This window comes from Prionailurus viverrinus, chromosome C1 (genome assembly GCF_022837055.1).
Source record: "Prionailurus viverrinus isolate Anna chromosome C1, UM_Priviv_1.0, whole genome shotgun sequence".
Classification (NCBI taxonomy): domain Eukaryota; kingdom Metazoa; phylum Chordata; class Mammalia; order Carnivora; family Felidae; genus Prionailurus; species Prionailurus viverrinus.
The window spans coordinates 68,121,799-68,142,586 of record NC_062568.1 but is presented as its reverse complement, the minus strand read 5'-3'; the positions used below and the strand labels follow the sequence as shown (position 1 = coordinate 68,142,586).

General features: G+C 33.3%; 1 protein-coding gene across 16 annotated transcripts in view; it reads right to left on the bottom strand.

Moving 5' to 3' along the window:
• Nucleotides 1-20,788, bottom strand: part of BAZ2B (bromodomain adjacent to zinc finger domain 2B) — a 424,035-nt gene that overhangs the window by 67,136 nt on the left and 336,111 nt on the right. For all 16 annotated transcript variants that reach the window (XM_047870150.1, XM_047870147.1, XM_047870155.1 and 13 more), the window contains 5 exons: nucleotides 11,965-12,175; nucleotides 6,911-7,003; nucleotides 6,734-6,795; nucleotides 1,846-1,911; nucleotides 117-182 (listed from right to left, as the gene is read on the bottom strand). In XM_047870150.1, the coding sequence (XP_047726106.1) occupies nucleotides 117-182; nucleotides 1,846-1,911; nucleotides 6,734-6,795; nucleotides 6,911-7,003; nucleotides 11,965-12,175 (498 nt within the window). The remainder of the gene's footprint in view (nucleotides 1-116; nucleotides 183-1,845; nucleotides 1,912-6,733; nucleotides 6,796-6,910; nucleotides 7,004-11,964; nucleotides 12,176-20,788) is intronic.

Below are 20,788 nucleotides of genomic sequence, written 5' to 3'. Positions count from 1 at the left end.
CATTTTAAGATTATTATTTTGAGGAGAGCTATTATTTTTGTATAATTAATACTGGTGTAATAGCGTATAGTTTTTATTTTTGAAAAATAAAAACTCTGGTTCTCATCTAAACTAACCTTTATTCGTTTTTCGGCCTCCAATAATTTGGCATTTGCTGCTTCTTCCTTCTTTTTCTTTTTAGCCTGTGCATGCAAAACAGGTCTCAAAGTCATGCAACAGCACCACTACAACTTGAAAATAATCTCAGACTTAAAAATGGAGCTACATGCCTCACAGGTACAAAACAATATGTAACATATATGTAGACAATTACATACCCCCCACCAGTTAACATTACATTTAACATACTAATCTCATTTTTAATGTATAATTAGCATTAAGATATACAAAAGTTTTAAAATGTATAAAAGTATGTCAGCTTTTCCTCTTCAAACTCTGTTAAAAGTCTGAAATAACTAAGCATTGATGTTATTTTAACTTAACACTTAAACACGGAAAAAAACATTTTGTAGCATGTATTGCCTTTTTTATAGTTTTTAAAGGTAAAACATGATTGCTGTAGAAAGTTTAGAAAATGGGGTGGATTTTAACTGATAAAAAAGTTACTTAATGAATGAATCAGTAACATAAAAATGCACATGTCTGTCCACTTTATTTGAAATTTCTTCAACACTTGAAATTTGAGATAAATCTGTTCCTCAGATGATTTAAATGACACATTAAATCTCATTTTCCCTAGCTGTGCCATGTGGTTAATTAAAGGTTTTTTTTTTTTTAAATAGGATGGAAACATATTTCATGAAGCATATTTTGATTATTAAGATTGTGCCATCAAATTTGAGTTTCACAATCTTAAAGTCTAACTATCTTGTAGTTTTATAACTATCCAGTAGTTATTATCAGTTTACTTTAAGATAAGCATATTTACTATTTGGGAGGTTTTAAAATTAACTTGAAGGCGGTAAGGAAATATCTGTATATTTCTGGATGGAAAAAAACAAACAGAAAACCTCAATTATCTGGGGTCCTCAGAATTGTTTTACATAGAAATAGTTTTCTGAATAGCTGAGAGGTTATAATAATTTTAAACATTAAAAGTTTATTTTTACCCTTATGGATGAAAATAATTTTGAGACCTATGCCTGTTTAGACATAGTACCACTAAACATAATTTAGCTTTTTCTTGATGACTCAGGACAATTGTTCTGAACATCAGTTATTATACTACACAGTTCAATAGAGTAATGTATTTTGGCCATTAAGGTGTTGAAAATTGCTTGCTATTCAACTAAAAATTACATGCTGTTGCTAGGTTTTTTAATTCCTATATATGCGGGTTGGAGTTTTTCTGCATTTTTCCCTTGCTGTCTTTGGCTATTACTTCTGCTGTTGCCAACATATGTCTTTAGCCCTATTCCAGTAGCTTCAGGGGAAGGATATATTAGAAACCAGAAAATCAAGCTAGTTAAACTGTTTCTACATTTAAAATTCACTTTTACTTTTGTAATGTTTTATTTCTAAATTAAAAATAAATATCTAACTATATGTCCTAACGAGTTTTCTAAAAGTAAAGAATATGAGTTTTAGCACATGAACTTTATGACAACTATATTGTTTGCTCAGAGGTTTCCTCTTTATTTTGTCTTATTTTCTGGGTTTTTATTAGACTAATTAGGATTAGATCAGCTTGCTACTTAAATAAGGTTCAGATAAGATCTTACTCTGCGTTACTTTTAAAGAGAATTTCTGATGAATGTATTAATTTGTATGAGTGAGAGAATATGTGGGTAAAATTTTTATTTTTGCAAACTTTAAGATATATTATATCAAATTTAAGAGCTCTACCTCTAGAATTTGCTGGGCTCGAAGTTCTTTTTCCATTCTGATTTGTTGTATTCTTTTAATTTTTTCCTGTAGAAAAAGTTATAATTTAAGACAATAAATACGTAGATGAACACATTTAAGCGGAATGAAATTAATTTAAGGTAAGTACACATTTACCAAAGGTTGCCCATGCTGGATCTAAAACTTAATGATTTAGCTTAGCATCACAAACATATATATTCATGTCTTAATAGGATTTTACAAAATTTCTCAAAACAATTTATAAAATACAAGTTCTAACTAAGTATATAGAAGCCAGGTAAACCAAGGTAATTAAACTCATTTAGCCTGTTTGCAAGCATAAGTAATACCTACTTTGAAATAAATATAGGTCAGAATGATCAGAAAAAATAATACATCAGGAATCAGAAAACTTAAAGCTAGTTCTGAGTTACTGTCATTCATTACATGATCTTGAACATATAACTACTCTTGTATAAAACAGGGAGAAGTGCTTACCCTTTACTCACTATGTCATGACACAATTACAATTCTTAAAAAAGTGTATAGTGCTATACAATTGTAATAGATTAACAATTTTTTCCATACCATAATTTCTTATTTCACATAGTGAATAACATGATAACATCACATTACAATAAGCTAAATTCAGAAGTAATCTAACATTTTTTTTTTTAATTTTTTTTCCCAACGTTTATTTATTTTTGGGACAGAGAGAGACAAAGCATGAACGGTGGAGGGGCAGAGAGAGAGGGAGACACAGAATCGGAAACAAGCTCCAGGCTCTGAGCCATCAGCCCAGAGCCCGACGCGGGGCTCGAACTCACGGACTGCGAGATCGTGACCTGGCTGAAGTCGGACGCTTAACCGACTGCGCCACCCAGGCGCCCCTCTAACATTATTTTAAAATGGGTCAACTACAATTTAGCATTGTAAGGAATAATTCACACAACATACTAGGTATTCACGTTGTCTAAATTTAATGTTCTAGTTATTGTTTTAGAATTCAGTGATCATGTAAATTTTGATAAGAATTTTACAGCTGATTTAAAATGATGCCATATGCTATAAGCACATTGTTAACAATTTCATGTTCATAAATCCCTTTGAAATTCCCAAATTGGCCCTGATAAGAATACGTAGTTTAAAAAAACCCAAAAAAACAAAACAAAAAAACCCCCACCAACCCCAAGTGTCCTGCTTGCAAATTGCACTGCTCCTAGGATTTCTAGAACCAACCCATTTTACACTGCTTTCTGTTACAATACCTACTCCAATCTCTGGATGCTAGTGTACCTTTTGAAGCTATGCTTTAACATGTTGTTTTTTTATTAAATTATTTTTTTAATTTTAATTTAATTTATTTATTTAACTTACGTCCAAGTTAGTTAGCATATAGCGCAACAATGATTTCAGGAATAGATTCCTTAATGCACCTTACCCATTTAGCCCATCCCCCTCCCACAACCCCTCCAGTAACCCTCAGTTTGTTCTCCATATTTATGAGTCTCTTCTGTTTTGTCCCCTTCCCTGTTTTTATATTATTTTGGTTACCCTTCCCTTATGTTCACCTGTTTTGTCTCTTAAACCCCTCAAATGAGTGAAGTCATATGATTTTTGTCTTTCTCTGACTAATTTCGCTTAGCATAATACCCTCTAGTTCCATCCACATAGTTGTGAATGGCTGCTTTAACATGTTTTTAAACTTACTCCTTTTTTTCCTCATACTAATGTTATTGATTCCCTGCAGGGCTCTCTACTGCAGGAAAAGGAGATTTCTGAAATTACTGTTCTGATTTTAGAAGACTGATCACATTCCATAATTTTGTTTTTGGTGATCCTACTTGGTATTGAATATTAATTATAGCTTGCCAAACATAAAAACCCAAGAGTATCTTTTATTTCATTCCAGTCTTAGAGAAGGCTGTACTTGATCCACACTTGATATATTTATTTAGTTTAGAAATTGAGACCTAAGTAAAGCACACTTGTGATTTAATTTTCCTGCTCTTGTTAATCATAAGGTTATAAAATGGTATATTCTCAAGTCAGCAAAAGTGACTTATTATTTTCTTAGGCACAGAGATAGGTATGGAACCTTGGGCTTAAGTTCAACTCAGAGCTTTATCTTAGCTGTCCAAGTGATTCATATATATGTACATATATTTGGTAGTGCTGTCATTAGCATTAGCAGAGATAAACCTTGTTTATAAATTATTATAAGTTCACCTTATAATATTGAGTACCCAATCACTGAACTGGGCACTTTACTTAAAATATCTTAATGATCATTAAAAAAAAAAAAACACATGGGGCGCCTGTGTGGCTCAGTTGGTTGGGTGTCTGACTTTGGCTCAGGTCATGATCTCGCGGTCCGTGAGTTTGAGCCCCGCGTCAGGCTCTGTGCTGACAGCTCAGAGCCTGGAGCCTGTTTCGGATTCTGTGTCTCCCTCTCTCTGACCCTCCCCCATTCATGCTCTGTCTCTCTGTCTCAAAAATGAATAAACGTTAAAAAAATTTTTTTTTAAAACCACAAAAACAAACAAAAAACAACAGGGGCGCCTGGGTGACTTGGTCAGTTAACCATCTGACTTCCGCTCAGGTCATGATCTCATAGTTCATGGGTTCGAGCCCCACATTGGGCTCTGGGCTGACAACTCAGAGTCTGGATCCTGATTCCAATTATTTGTCACCCTCTCTCTCTCTGTCTTTCAAAAATAAATAAATGTAAAAATATTTAAAAAAAATAAAAACAAAAACACAGGAGTTGCGATTATCTTTTTTTTTTTTTTTTTTTTTTAACCTAAGAGAAAATTGAAATTGCTGGAGGGTAAATATTTTGCCTAACATCAAATACTAAATATAGAGACCTGGTTAGATTCCAATGCTTTTGCTCCTTCTGCTTCATAATAATGCTTCTGCAAGTCTCTTGAAAATTGCTTTGAGGACTATATGCTGATATATTGGGGCCTACTACTGGAATAAAGAATCCAGACAATAAGAAGCATGTGATACCATTTAATCCTAGATCTAATGCTGACTTTAAAATAGGCATTGTGACTATGTGAGTAAACCCATGCTAGACTTTGATTCACTTTGTTGGCAACAACGAATAAGTCAAGTGGTATTAAAAGACTAGCCTCAGATAAATATCTTGATGAATATCTAAGATTAGTTCATTTGTATTCATGTTGCTGGAACCTTGGGACCCCAATGCTTTTTTGATGAGCAGCAAAAACTATGTAGTCTTAAGGTGTAGCCACTTTAAGAGCTTAGGTACACAAAACTGAACTTCAGAGGCTGATGAAATCTGGTGCGTCTCTAGGCATTAGGAAATGGGATAAGCTGTAAAAAATTAGTATTTCACTTAAAATAAAATATAGACTATTTTTACATATACATGGAATATATAATAAATATTTATGTTATTTTGATAAATATATATACAGTGCCTTTAGCAGTCACAATCAACAAACTAAGGAATGAATCTGAGTTTACAATTGACCACATTAAATTACAGTGAGGAGTATACCATATAGTTTGGTGTTTAATATCTGTCTCTTAAAAAGTGAACATCTGTTTGTGCCAGGCATTGTGGTATATATGCTACATTCCAAGATCTCGTTTAATCATTAGATAATGAGGTTATTTCCTTTTACCATGGAGGAAATAGAGACAAAGGATAATTCATCTAAGATGACAAAAATATTATGCAGCAGAGCCCATATTCAACTCTTGGCTGCCTGACTACAGACTAAGTTCTGACTCCCCATTCCACATCAACTGTCTCTAATCCCACATCACATCCAACCCAAGCCATTTATTTAGCAGTTATTTATATAATAACACAATTTACTTCATTTCATACTCAGAAAAAACTACTTTCTGTTCAAAATATTAAATGAATAGTAGTTCCCTCATTTCCTTTCTGCTTTAATGATTATACGAATACATGGAGATGGGAGAGTAGCTCACACCCTCACATCTTAAATGCTCAATATCTTGTCATGCCATTGCATGAATTCTTAATTCACTTATAAAAATTTAAAAATCATTTCACCTACCTGTACTTAATTTTGAAAACTACATAGGGGAGAGAGATTATAGATAGAAGATAGAATGTTGGATATGTTGAAATAGTGCATTCTTGGTTCTGTTTTTTTGTTTTTGTTTTTGTTTTTGCAGTAAGAATATTTAAGCATTCAGAAGCAGTGGAGACAAACCTTATTCTATAAACTTGAATTTAACTTTCTATGTATATTTTATGTATTTCTGAAGAAGAAGCTTCTCTTACTAAAATCTAAACATTTAAGCAATAGCCTTCATTTATTGATAATTAATTTTAAAAGTTTGAAAGCTGTTCAGATGTCAACCTATATTCAAAGTCTATCAGGATATTAAAAATACTTATACAAATCTACTATTTGGTAAGCTTTAAAAACTTGGAAGTATGAGACTTGGTTCAAAAATGAGGTGAATTTTATTATTTTTTTTAAAAATTTTTTTTTTCAACGTTTATTTATTTTTGGGACAGAGAGAGACAGAGCATGAACGGGGGAGGGGCAGAGAGAGAGGGAGACACAGAATCGGAAACAGGCTCCAGGCTCCGAGCCATCAGCCCAGAGCCTGACGCGGGGCTCGAACTCACAGACCGCGAGATCGTGACCTGGCTGAAGTCGGACGCTTAACCGACTGCGCCACCCAGGCGCCCCCGAGGTGAATTTTAATTAATGCAAGATGACAACTTTCTAAGTGAGATCCATAATATTAATGTGAAATGTGGTTATTTCAGAAATCAAGATGAAAATAATGTACATATCTACATATGCCAATAAAGCCTCAATATCACACTTGTGCTTTAAAAATCAGTTCTAATGCATAAACGTACCTGTTGTTTCATAATCTTTATTTGTTCTTTTTGCTTTCTCTTCTCCTCAGCAGCCATTATTGCTGTGGTGAAAACCGAAGCACAGATATCATCAGCAAGGAAACAAAGAGGAGAAACTTCTTATAGAATTCCCCAACACTCACTCTTGATGTTTATGTTTTCATTTAAATCACCTACCTTGTTGTTTTTTAGCTTCTTTGGCAACCCGAGCCTGTTCCTGCTTTTGAAGTTTTCTCAAAAGCTTTATTTGCGCTGCTTGTCTGGCTATTTCTGGAAAACACAACATTTCAAGAAATATTATTAACAACTTGACATAACTGTTAACCTAGAAACAATGACTGTGTGAAACTGGTATCATCATGAAAGGACATAATTTTTAAGAAAATCGCCTAAGGTTAGATACCAACTGAGAGAATGGTGTGGCAGCAAATTTCATGTTTATTTCCCCTAGAAACTGCTAAATTATTTCACCAAAGAAGATCCCACACACAGAACTACACAAAAATGATACTTCTTTTAATTCTCTTCACAAAGGGTAATCTGAGCACATCGGTTTTTGGGGTTTTTTTTTTTCACATTTTGTGTAATCCCCACTTCGTAGGAAAGTAGTAGCTAGTATGCAAAAATAGTGCTTTAGCTTTGGTCTTAAAAATAACAAAATACATGAAAAGGAAAAAGGACTCAAAATAGAACAAATGCAAAGCCTCCAAAACTCAGTATCACAATCAGCTATATAAATGGTAGTTTCTGAATCCAGTGACATTTTCATTTATGAAGGAGAGGGTCTAAATCTCCTAAATAAAGAGTACAGAATGTCAAGGGGTTTTAAAGACAACTTAGTTCTCATAATTTTTAAGGACAAATGCATGAAACTGGGATAGACTGACATGATGAGTGGCCCCAACTATTCATTATTCCCTCTTCCATGTCATCTGCAATGTGACTTTGCAGTTCCTCTCATCAAGAGGTGACATGTATTTATCTTCTTGTCCCTTGATTCTGAGTTCAGACATGTGATCTTCACTAGCTAATAGGATGTTAGCAGTTGTGATACACAAAGAAGGTTGAAAATATACTTGTACTCTTTCTATTTCTTCGCTTGTGCCTTGCTTGCCCTTTACTATAAAGACATGATTGGGCGAGGCTACTGAAGGTTGGGACACATGGAGTCAGATGACTTCACGTGTGTGAAAACACCCAGCCAAGATCAGCAGAGCTGCCTAACTTACCTCCAGCTGCTTTGATCTGTGCAACAATTAATGCTTAGTGTTATAAATTACTGAAATTGTGTGGTTGGTTGTTTTCCAACATTACTATGGCAACAGGTAACTGACATGGAAAGCATGTCATGCTTTCTTCTGCTGGCAAACCTTGTCAGCATAGTTTTAACTATAAAAGTGCTGTATGGGGTGCCTGGGTGGCTCAGTCGGTTGAGCGTCCGACTTCGGCTCAGGTCATGATCTCGCGGTTCGTGAGTTCGGGCCCGCGTCGGGCTCTGTGCTGACAGCTCAGAGCCTGGAGCCTGTTTCAGATTCTGTGTCTCCCTCTCTCTCTCTTGACCCTCCCCCGTTCATGCTCTGTCTCTCTCTGTCTCAAAAATAAATAAACGTTAAAAAAAATTAAATAAATAAATAATTAATAAATAAAGTGCTGTATCATAGTATCACTCATAAAATACCACCTTACATTAGACATTATTTTAAACTTTGTAGCAGATGAGTTTTAAGGAATCTATATATTATATTGAATAATGAATATTAATTACTTGAGTTCTACTAATTTTTTCCATTTATTGAACTGTTGTATTAAATTTACATAAACTTATTTAATCTTCATAACAATCTTATGAGATAGGCAACATTATGCCCAGTTTACAAAAGAAATAACTAAGGCTCACAAAGGTTAAATAACAAAGCCAAGATATAAACCCAAGTCTTTCTGACTTCACAGTCTATATGATCCTAGTTCTAAAAACCTTTAAGAAAAGTTGAGTGCCTTGAGATTTTAGATAAGAACTTAACCCTCTGTCCTGTAACAGCAGAAGTGACATTGGTTACTATGGCTGATTTTCTATTAATAAGACTTTAAAAAAGGGGAGGGGATGTAAAGCGTCTAACTTTATCTAGTAAACTGGAAGGGTTAATGGAAGATGATGCTAAAATATATCTCCAATCCTCCAATAACTCATAAATAACTTTTGAAATATTAATTTGAAAAAGATATTTTATGGATTAAGAAATTACCTATCCATTTAATTTAAAGATAAAAGTTTACTTTTGAAATAGTTTATTTTCACACAAAATTAGGGATATTTTAGATATACCACATTTTCTTTGGTTCTACGATGCAATTTTTAAACACAGTCTAAAATCAGAATATGTGTGACAATTGGCAGTACTTTTCTTTTGTAGTGGTACATCCTGAAATAATGGTACATTGCAATGACTATGGCATCTCAGATTCTATGACATATGAAAGGAAGAGGTACTATTTCATATCTTAGAAAATTTAAAGTATTAATAGTTTTGGCAGGTTTATTTATTAGGTCAATAGTCCTTTTCATATCAAAACTGCCAGATTCTTTATTTTCTAGAGAAATTAGAGAACTCTCATGTCATAATGCTTGGGTGTACATTCAAAATTTGCATTTATTTTGCTGTTCTGAACTTTACTTCAAATTAAGTCCAGTATTTCAGTCTAGGTGAGGCCTTGTAGGATAATATGACAGAAACTTCTAGAATACCTTCAAATAACCCCCTCAACCTGTTACTGTAGAAGCCTTTCAGAAATAAAAGGAGTGATAAAGTGATTCATTCCTTTCTTCCCAAGAAAAAAAATGCATATTTTACCATATATGCTGGTAAATATTAATAATTTACTTTTAAATATTTAACATTTATATACATGTTGAGGAAAAAACATATACATAATCTTGTGAAAGGTAACAGAATTTGCAAAATACAACATAATACAACAAGGGAGACTTATGTAACAGAATACAAACCAATTTGAAATCTCAAGGGAGAAAAAAACATTTGGGTAAAAGTTAAATAATTACCTTTTATTTTGTTAAAATAAAATTTAGTTAATTTTCTATATATAAAGCTGCCATTTTAGATACTAAGTATTAATAGTATTTGTAGTAGATATTCAAGACATGCATGGAGAGCCCATGCTTTGGGTATCTGTTAATTTCAAGCTTTCTTATTTTATGCAAATAATGCACACTCATCACTATTATACACTCATCAGAAGAGTCAGTGGTTTATTGACAATGTTAATTTTAAAAACCCATCATTTATAGTTGTATCTCTTAATATATTAACTTTTTATCAACCTTCACTAATAACTATTTAGGGGAGATAAAAATAACAGAAACCAAATAAAATAACATAAAAAATTTTCACTCTTGGGGCTCCTGACTTGCTCAGTCAGAATAGCATGTGACTCCTGACCTTGGGGTCATGAGTTTCAGGCCAACATTGGGTATAGAGATTACATACATACATACATACATATACACATAAACAAGCAAACTAAAAAAATTCATTAACATACAAGAGAGAAAAACTTATATGACATTAAGTTACATGCCAGATAGTTAATTTACATGCCATCAGTGGAACTATGAATCAGCGCAACCTTTTTGGAGACAATATTTGCCTGCTAGCTTCCAAAACTGAAAATGCACATACCCTTTGATTCAAAGATTCTCTCTCTACAATTTTATACTATGAAATAGCCATACCTATAGAAGGATATGAATAAATGTGTAATACATAAAATGTGTAATATGAATAAATGTGTAATATACTGCAGGACCATTTGTGGTAGCAATGATTGGGAAGCAGCTCAAATAGTCATCAAATGAGACTGATTAACTGAAGTATGGTAGAGCCATATGTGGCATCACTTTACTATTCAGCTAGTAAAAGCCTAAGGTTGATTTTTAAGTGCAGATATAGAAATATGTTCGAGATAAATTAGGTGGAATAAATTAAGTGGATAAATCAAGCAAGTTGAATAGGATGTACTTAAGCTAATCTATTTTACAAATGAAAAGATATATATGATACAATATATTACATATGTATATGTACACATATATTGTGTCACATGACTGTGTGTGTGTATGTAGGAGTGTGTGTACACATTTCTGGATGGATTTATAAAAAACTGTTAATAATGATGCCGCTCATGAGTGTCTTTTATTTTAAAGTGAGTGAGAACAAGTGTCTTATTTGTAAAGCATTCTATTCTTTGAGTTTTGTTGTGGGTGTTTATTTTATAATAAAAACAAAACAGCTCCAAAGAAGTCAATATTATGATAGTGTTTACAATAAAGAGAAATAAGTCAAGATTTTCTTCCGGAAAAAGAAAAACCATGCAAAGAAGTAAAATCCTGTTAGTCATTCAATTTTTATTATCAAGCCTTTATTTTATATTGATTTATATGTTTTTATATATGCTTGTGAATATAAGACACCAATACATCTCTTTCCATGTATATTCAGATAGCCTTAAGAGGCTTCACATTTGTACCTAGTTACTCAAACTCATACAGAACTCTTTTATTTTAGTCAGCTTTCTGTGTCAGACATAGCATGGTAACTTCATGTTGATAATTTATGTGTAGCTTTCAGTTACAATACATTTGAGGTTATTATGAGCACTTTGTGCTTGAAAAGTAATACTTTCTGGTGATCTTAAAATAAATTATGATTTAAATCTATTAGTTGGCCATTTTGAAAATGTATGTGATACATCCAGACTACAAAGAACCCAAACTAAAAAGACTGGGATTACTTACCAGTAATTGGAGTTCTCTGACTGAAAATTTACTCCACAGATCCACATATTTTGGAGTTATTCCCTTGTACCACCTCAAGGAATCGGGAGCTGTTAAAATGAGAATTTCCAGAAGGTTGGCACCACCTTAAGGCATGTGCCAAGTGCTGGGTGATTCCCTTTCTGTGCAAGCCTTGAAAGCTTATCCCCCACCTTTGTAATTCTAAACACACAAGATCTGATGTGTTTATGAGTATGGCTCTTGAAAGGAGCTTACCTAATCAAAGAACTCCAGTTACCAGTGAGATTCCTTATTTTCTCATTTTTATTCTAACACAAATATCTACTTTTCAGAAAGTGAGAGCAGTATCATTCATATTCAAAAACATAAGAAATGCGTAGACATATTAGTATGATCATTACAGTGTCATTCTATCTCTTACCTTGAGCTTGCAGTTTTCTTAGCAATTTGGCATCTGTGTTGTCTAGAAACTCAGCACTTCCCACGTTTGGAGGCCGACCCTTCCGACGTCTCATCCTGGATTCCTCTCTTGCTCGCTGTCTATCTGGATTTGGTGGTCTTCCTCTACGGCCTTCCATTGCCCTGATACGGGGAATGACATCCTCTTCTTTCAAAAGACACCACTGCATTCCCTTTTAATTAACATTTTACAGAAATAATATATTAAAAGAAAAATAAACACAAGTGATCAACATGTCAGAAAATTCTATGTAAATTCAGATATTCTGAAATTTACAAAGCTAGTATAAAGCTTAGAAATTTTAATTTTTAATTAAATTTATATCTATAATTGTTCATGGCCTTTGTCATATCTTTGGTTTTCTTACTTTAATGACTTCAACTTTAAATAGAGATCTAGATCTATAAAAATATATTTATAAACATATGTATCCATAAACCCATAGAGATATATCAATCACATTTCCAAACTGTAATGACCATAAAGTTGACAGATATTTGAAAATATTAGTTGTGTGATGACACCCCTATGGATTGTTTTCTTGTATTATCAGTTCAACCTAGCATGAAGCTATCCAAATAACTGAAGGAAGTTTCTCTTTATAGAAATATTACAGGGTGCGTGGGTGGCTCAGTCGATTAAGTGTCCTTAAGTGTCTGACTTCAGCTCAGATCATGATCTCATGGTCCATGGGCTCGAGCCCCAGTTGGGCTCTGTGCGACAGTTAGGAGCCTGGAGCCTGCTTCAGATTCTGTGTCTCCCTCTCTTTCTGCCCCCCCCCCCACCTCCGTCATGCTCTGTCTCTCAAAAATGAATAAACATTAAATAAAAAAAAAGAAATATTACAGATAATAAATCAAGAAGGAATGTAATACCTGATGAATTCAGGGATCTAAGCATTGAACCTGAATGGTTGTCAATCACCAGAAAGAGAGACCACTAGGTAAACATCAGCCTTCTAATGGGGGTTCACTCCATCACCTATAAATTAATCCTGCCCTCTACCAAATGAATCAAACCTAAATGTGATGAGGTTTCTGGACCTAATTACTATAACTTTACAGGAAAAATAGGATAAGAAGTGTATGTTAAACTACATAGCAAAATTCAGTCTGTAGGAAATTCTACAAATTACTCAGTTTTTTTGAGAAATAAATTTTAAGGAAAAAAACTGTAAGATTAAAGGAGACTTAAAAGATGTATCAAATACATTTTATCTAAATATTGATTCAAATATAAAACCTTCAGAAAACTAGAATAATTAAAGAACTGAAACTGTGAACAATGCCTAACATTTGATGGTATCCAGAAATTATAATTTTAAAGTGTGATAATGGTACTCTTGTAAAAAACAAGAGTCCTTATCTTCTAGAGATACATATTGAATATTTTACAGATAAAACAAGACATGTAAGATTTGCTTCAGCAAATGGAAAAGTAGAAGCAGATGGGGACATATGTAAAACAATACTGGCTATATGATTTCTAAAGCTGATGATGGGTACATCGTATATATTACATATTTGAGATTTCCCATTATAAGTCACCAAGAGAAACACATAAACTACCATAATGCTAATGCATTATAGGAATAATACTGCTCAGTGCATAGATACAATCTGAGTCTGGTTTTAATTATCCTCAATATGTCAATCAAAACAAATACACTGTTATATTACCTTCTTATTGTCTAAAGTAATATGTTCAGATAGAAGAATGGCACCCTTTTAAAATAGTTTTATTTCTTACTTCTTCTTTAAAAATATTTATTTTGAGAAAGAGAGAGAGAGACAGAGAGAGAGAGTGTGTGGGTGTGTGTGTGGAAGGGGCAGAGGGAGAGTATGAGAGAATCTCAAGCAGGCCCTGTGCTGTCAGCACAGCTGAAGATCATGACCTGAGCTGAAATCAAGAGTTGAATGCTTAACCAACTGAGCCATTCAGGTGCCCCTGTTACTTAATTTTTTAAGAGATAATTTCTCTAGGGGTGCTTGGGTGGCTCAGTCAGTTAAGCTCTGACTTTGGCTCAGGTCATGATCTCACAGTTTGTGGGTTCAGAGTTCTGCATCAGGCTCTGCACTGACAGTGTGGAGCCTGCTTAGGATTCTCTCTCCCCCCTCTCTGCTCTGTCCCCACTTGCACATGCTCTCTCTCTCTCTCTCAAAATAAATAAATAAACTTAAAGAGAGAGAGATAATTCCTTTAATATGAAGGTTAAGGAAATTTTCAAAATGTGCTTTCTTCTTAAAAGAATGTTAAACTAGGAATTTAGCTTGAACCACTGTAGTCAGTTCTGCAACCAAAAACAATAAAAAGTTGTTGAGTTACTTTTTATTCCATGATTCCTAATCTGGGGCAAGAAATCTTGATTATCTCATTCAATGGGTATTAAAAATACAAATACTACTCCTGCTACCATCCTGGATGAGAGTTACATCCCACATTGCAAGCACTGTGCTTTGTTCCAGGCATTTTCAATACATTAATGTTCACAACACTTCTAATATGGTGGGTTTTATTGTTCCAACATTACAACTGAGGGAATTCACACCCCGTAAGGTTAAATAATTTCCTGAGGTACAGAGGCAACAAGGAATAGAACTGTATTTTGAACCTAGGACTATCTCACTCTAAAACCTGGGCTCTTAATTAACCTCTACATGTAATTGATTGATGTTACAAAGATGTTTTTATATTTGATAAGTGACTGACAACAATATTCAGCCACGAAAGCATGCATGACCAAGATTATGTCACAGAAGAATTGTGTCAAAAAACCCAAATGAATATAATCCATATTTGTATGTTAAAAATAATATCTATACTAATTATTTGCAGTAATTCTCATGTGAAAAATAATTAAAAAAAAATCTTTTTTAATGTTTATTTTTTGAGAGAGAGAGAGAGAGAGAGAGACAGCAAGTGAGTGGGGGAGGGGCAGAGAGAGAGGGACACATAGGATCTGAAACAGGCTCCAGGCTCTGAGCTATCAGCACAGAGCCCGATGTGGGGCTTGAACTCACGGACCTCAAGGTCATGACATGAGCCGAAGTTAGATGCTTAACCAACTGAGCCACCCAGGCACCCCTAATTTTACAAAGTAATTCTGAAGGAAGTAAAAATTTTTTCCTCAGATTTCAAATGAAGTCAATAGGAACAACAGTTCTACGAACTGCATTTTAATGCCACAAACCACTGAGAAGAAAGTCATCAAAACAGTTTTATGTTTACCAGTATGGGAAGCTTTTGATTTGTTTAGATTTTTATTTTTCTGTTATGCTTTTAGGCACCAAGGCAGTATGCATCACATAAATTGAAAAATAGAGAAGTGACATTTGTGACACTTGGAGAAGAGAGAGACTAATAAAAGAGTCTGTAAAGGAATCTACATTCAGTTTTTAAACTATCTTATTAATCATAAAGTAAACTTAAGCCAAAATTTAAAGGGTTTTATCAATTTATTTTTTTTATTCAGTTACAATTTTTACATAGTTATGTTTTATTCAGCTAGGAAAACATACCTACATCAAGAAAGGAATAGATTATGTTGGTGTCCAAAATTTACCAAATATAGTGACATTTTCATTTACATTTTTGCCCTCGGCATTTATAAAGTAAATACTTGTTAAGGGAACTGCATATATTGTGCTACATATACAGTCTTCTGACTCCTGGGTTTCAGAAAATGAGAAATAGACTGTAAGGAAAACCTGAAGCTTAAAATACATCCTTAATTCATGGAGTCGTCAAAATAAGTGAGAAGGAAAAAGAAAAAGTATTTTTCTCGATGAATGTTTCTTTAGAAAAAGGAAACAGAATTTATATCACTTGATTCATATGTTATAAGCTTTTTTGTCAATAAAAAATTATGCATCAAGAGAGTTAGCATATTATTTTTTCTTAATTTCTAAGACTAACATAGTAAATGGCTCCTGAAAATAATCTTTCTTGACTAAGACATGGATACAAAGAAAATGGATACAAAGAAAACAGATGATCAACATGATGGGGATGGTGACAGATTGCCTATTTTACCATTATTATTCTGCTTTCAAGAGTTACTAATTTCAAACTTTAGCAGCAACACCTTCATTTCTATAAATACTACAAAGAAGAAAAAAGATTTATGTTTTATTTCAGAAGACTAAACAAAATAATTAATAAGCATACTACACCATATTGTCTGCAATGCACTATGAAAGTAAAATATAAGACTGTAAGGTTTTGGGGTGCCTGGGTGGCTCAGTTGGTTAAGCATCTGACTTCGGTTCAGGTCATTATCTCACAGTTCGTGGTCGGGCTCTGTGCTGACAGCTCGGAGCCTGAAGCCAGCTTCCGATTCTGTGTCTCCCTGTCTCTCTGGCCCTCCCCTGCTCATGCTCTGTCTCACTCTTTCTCTCAAAAATAAATAAACATTAAAAAAATTTTTTTAAAAAGACTGTAAGGTTTTATAAACTTGTGTTGAGGCACCTATTTTGTACAAGACATAACAGTCTCTAAAGGTAAATGAGAATCTTCTAATGTACCGTGCTGAGTTGTAATAAATTTGAAAAAGGGTTTAGAGGTTGGGACAAGAAGTTGTCGGAATTGTCCACTTAAAAAAAATAATGATGGTCTGAATTAGGGCTTGAGAATTAGAGTTGGAAAGAAAGGTGATTACATTGGTCTTTCAGGAGGGAGGACTACCTGTATATGAAAGAGAAAAGTCTGAATGGAGACCAGAGAGGTGATTAAAGTTGGGAGGGGTCTCTAGGTAACATGGAAAAGGGAAATGATAGTGAGGTTTTCATCCTGAACTGAAGATACAGGATGAAAAAATACTTGAGAAAACCTGCAAATAAAATCATTACTCTCAGGTATTTTACATCTTAAAAACTAAATAGAGCTTTAAAAAAACATTTATTTTAAATGAATAATTTAAAAATGTTTTCTATATTCAGAAATTCAAAAATTATATGAAATTGAATCTACACATGATTTTGTATTTCAACATTTCCATTATTCTTCATAAATGATACTCCAAAGTATTATTGAACATCTCATGAGCAATTTACTCATTTTTTCCTTTACACTGAATTGTGTAATTAACTAGGATCCTACATTTTACTGGCAGCTAATGTCAATTTGTGGTTTACCAGCAATATGTTCAAGTTTTAATGAAATGTATTCTCAAGTCTCATTCCTGCTTCAATTTTGTATCAGAGTTTATCTTTATTTTTGTTTTGTTGCTCCCATTTTGTTTGATTTTACATACTTGTAGGCTGACTTATTTAGGGGATAAAGAGTATGTAAGTAAAAGAAGAAAACCAGTCCACCAAAAGTCAATTCACCGAGTAATCTATTTGCCAAGTCACTGATTTTTTTGTTGTTGTTTTTTTAAGTTTTTATATCACCAAGACTTTGCTGCAGCAATTTCAGCATGGATTTGCAGTGCTGGGCCACTAAAAGTCTATTTCCCATGTTAATATTGGAGATGCCTAATACTTCTCCAATGCTCAAAGTTATCTAAGTGAATGGATAAATTTTACTCTTATTTTTCTGGATTGGGACCTATTTCTCTATTCCAGTCTTTGACTCTGGTAGTAAAACAGCTGAGGTGAAGATTTTAAAGCTGGAGTAAGATATTTGATCTGTCAATTTTAGGTTTGTTAGTCATTCAGTGAATTGATCATTTACCAAATTGATTTCAGGCTAGTTTTCAGTAAATTTAACCACAGTTCAAGTAAACAAAACTGATGTTTTCACTACTTTTTCTTTGTAACTGTACTTTCAGAATACTTTACTTCCCAATAATTAGTTTATAAAAAAGCTTTTAGAATGTGATTCCTAAAAGGGAATTGATCTTAAAGACCTATGGTATATATGCTGCACATCACAGGTGAGGATACTAAGGCCTAGAAAAGTAGGTTTCAGTTTTTCAAAGCAACATAGGATGCTGAATTATCCTGACAGGAGTCTAAGAAAAAAATCTTAAGAGCACAGGCAAAGTGAGGCATCAAATATTTTTGACAGGACTTCCTATTTTAAGAAAATACTAAAGCTAGTATCATGAGAAAAATCAAAGTTCTGTTGAATTTCCTTATGCTTATTTCATAATTTAGCATTATGTCTACATTTGGCTACTTTATGGTGCCAGAAGCAGGTAGTGAGAACTTTATGTACCATGAACTTCACAGCATTAGGGATTCTTAATCCACTGTAATCATATAGTTTATTAATATCATATACTAAATAGCATTTCAAAGATGTGAAAGAGTAAGATTATCTCCTGGGAGATGGGTATCACCTATTAAAAACCAGTGGGAAAGATCTGGTTTGATACAATTGTTCCACAAGGCTGGCCCTGCTTTCCAGTTACTCACAGTAGGTTACCCTCTAAGAGTCACGACCTTCAAATACTTCCTTAACTCCACACTTGGATTCATACGGTTGGCCTCCTAGTATAGGCCCTTGCCTAGCCATCAGAAATCCTACCTGGTAGATTAGTGACATAAATTTTCAGTATTTTAGATTTCTTGTACTGATCTTTCATGTTCTTAGTGTCCATATAGCCCCACAGCTATGTTGCATTAGGTGTGACAGTTAACAGCAGAGTTGAATTAGAACCCTGGTTGCTGACTCCCAATCTTTTGTTCTTTACTTATATGAAATAATTACCAGCATTATAATCTTTGCCAGAGACTGTATGTTGTCTGCTTTATTGTGAAGTGTCCCTAAATTCCTTACTAATAAAACCCTGATTTTAACTTGATAGCATTGTACTTAGTGTTTTACCTCTTTAAGCCAGTAATCATAACTTTTATTTCTTTTGTACTTTTTAGTTTCTCTGCAAACACTTGCTTTGTTTTGTTTTTTCAAAGCTAGGCCTTTAAGTTCACTTCTGTAGTGAAATGTGTTCACCGTTTTCTTTATGGTAAATGCCTTTAAGGAAAATTTACCTTGGGGAAAAATGCCTGGCACGTTAAGTATTTGCCACAAATATTTATTGATTAAATGACTAAGAAAAATGGTTCTTTTCAGTAAGAACAATAAATATCTTTCTTTTCTCATGGTCTTATGCCATTAAAAAATATATATATGTCTTTTAAAAATATATACATCTCAAATAGAAAAAGCAATATTTTCTAAGTCACTTTTAACTTGTTCCTTCTGTGCATCGTTTTTGTTTTTTTTTTTTTTACAGCCTGAATACAGTAAACATTCATTAGTCTATGCATGTGAACATACTGGTTGAAAAATAACTTTTACAATTTTATTTATGCTTAAATGTTTTCTTCTCTGGAGTTCACAACAATACTTTTCAAAGTAGATTATCATATATTTCAAATAATCTATGTCATTAATAAATTATTGTGAAGCCTTCATATATTCCTAATAAAATATGAATACTCTTTTACCTAAATATAATATTTAGGTAAATAAAAATAATCTTATTTTATATTTACCAACGTATACCTAGCTCATCCTTACTTTTTATTATCCTGACACCCAAAACCAAAATAAAATGAAAACAATGACAAATGTTAGGTTCAATAGGTTCTTTATAATGTGAAGCAGAAATCTATAAAAAATTTATTTACCGTATACTCTTTTCAAAAGGGTTTCACTGACTAACATAGAAGGTAGCCAGCTAGTAAACCATGGCCTTATAATATTGTTCATTTTGTTCCATGAAGCCTATTATCCCTAAAATCACAGTTTTTATAGAAGCCTGTAGGAAGTGTTTGACATGTAAGTATCAATAGATACTGACAAGCAGCTGATTCTATAAATATTTACCACATTTATAGACTGAAATAAATAACACTGATAATGAATAGAGTCTTTTCTCACCATCTCTTGTGTCAACTCTGAATTAAAGGCTTTTCTTTCTTACTTTAAAAAAATATTTTTTTTAACATTTATTTATTTTTAAGAGAGAGAGACAGAGTGCAAGTGGGGGAGGAGCAGAGAGAGAAAGGGAGACACAGAATCCGAAGGAGGCTCCAGGCTCTGAGATGTCAGCATAGAGCCCAACATGGGGCTCAAACTCACAAACAGTGAGATCATGACCTGAGCTGAAGTCGGACGCTTAACTGACTGAGCCACCCAGGCACCCTGCTTTCTTATTTTTGAAAGTAATCATTAGATTGTCCTTTAATGATGAATTTACTTAAATTTCAATAAATGTAAGTTCTCATACCTCTCATCCCACTGTATTATATCCAAAGTTAGTCAATATTTTCAGATGCTTGCTGTTAATAAATATATGCATACTCTCTCTTAAGTTCAGAAATAATCTTGAGTTGAAAAATAACTGCTACAAAAAAACCATGGTTCTCTACTGCAGACTCGAATTACCTTCTAGTAGAAACTCCATTAATTTCATTTGTAAAAAAAATATAGAGCTTTGCATTACCACTGTTGAAATTTTTGAAATGCCTTGAGCAAAATAACAACTTACAGAACTAATGTTGGATACTTTTGATAAGTTTAAGAGGAAAAGGAAAAATATGATGGAGAAAGTTTATTTTTCCAATGCAAATGTTTAGGAAAGGGACTAAGAATAGCAATGAATCTGCAAATATTAAACACCCAAAATAGATAAATGGGGCTTGGAAAACTGTAGCAGTAATATCTGAAATTATGTACAACTTCCATGCCTTTGGAAAACTGAATGCTTAGCTTTATTAGAAGGGATTGAAGGATTTATTATTTTTTTAAAGTTTATTTATTTATTTTGAGAGAGAGAGAGAGCATGAGCATGGGAAGAGCAGAGAAAGAAAAAGGAAAGAGAAAGAAAAAAGAG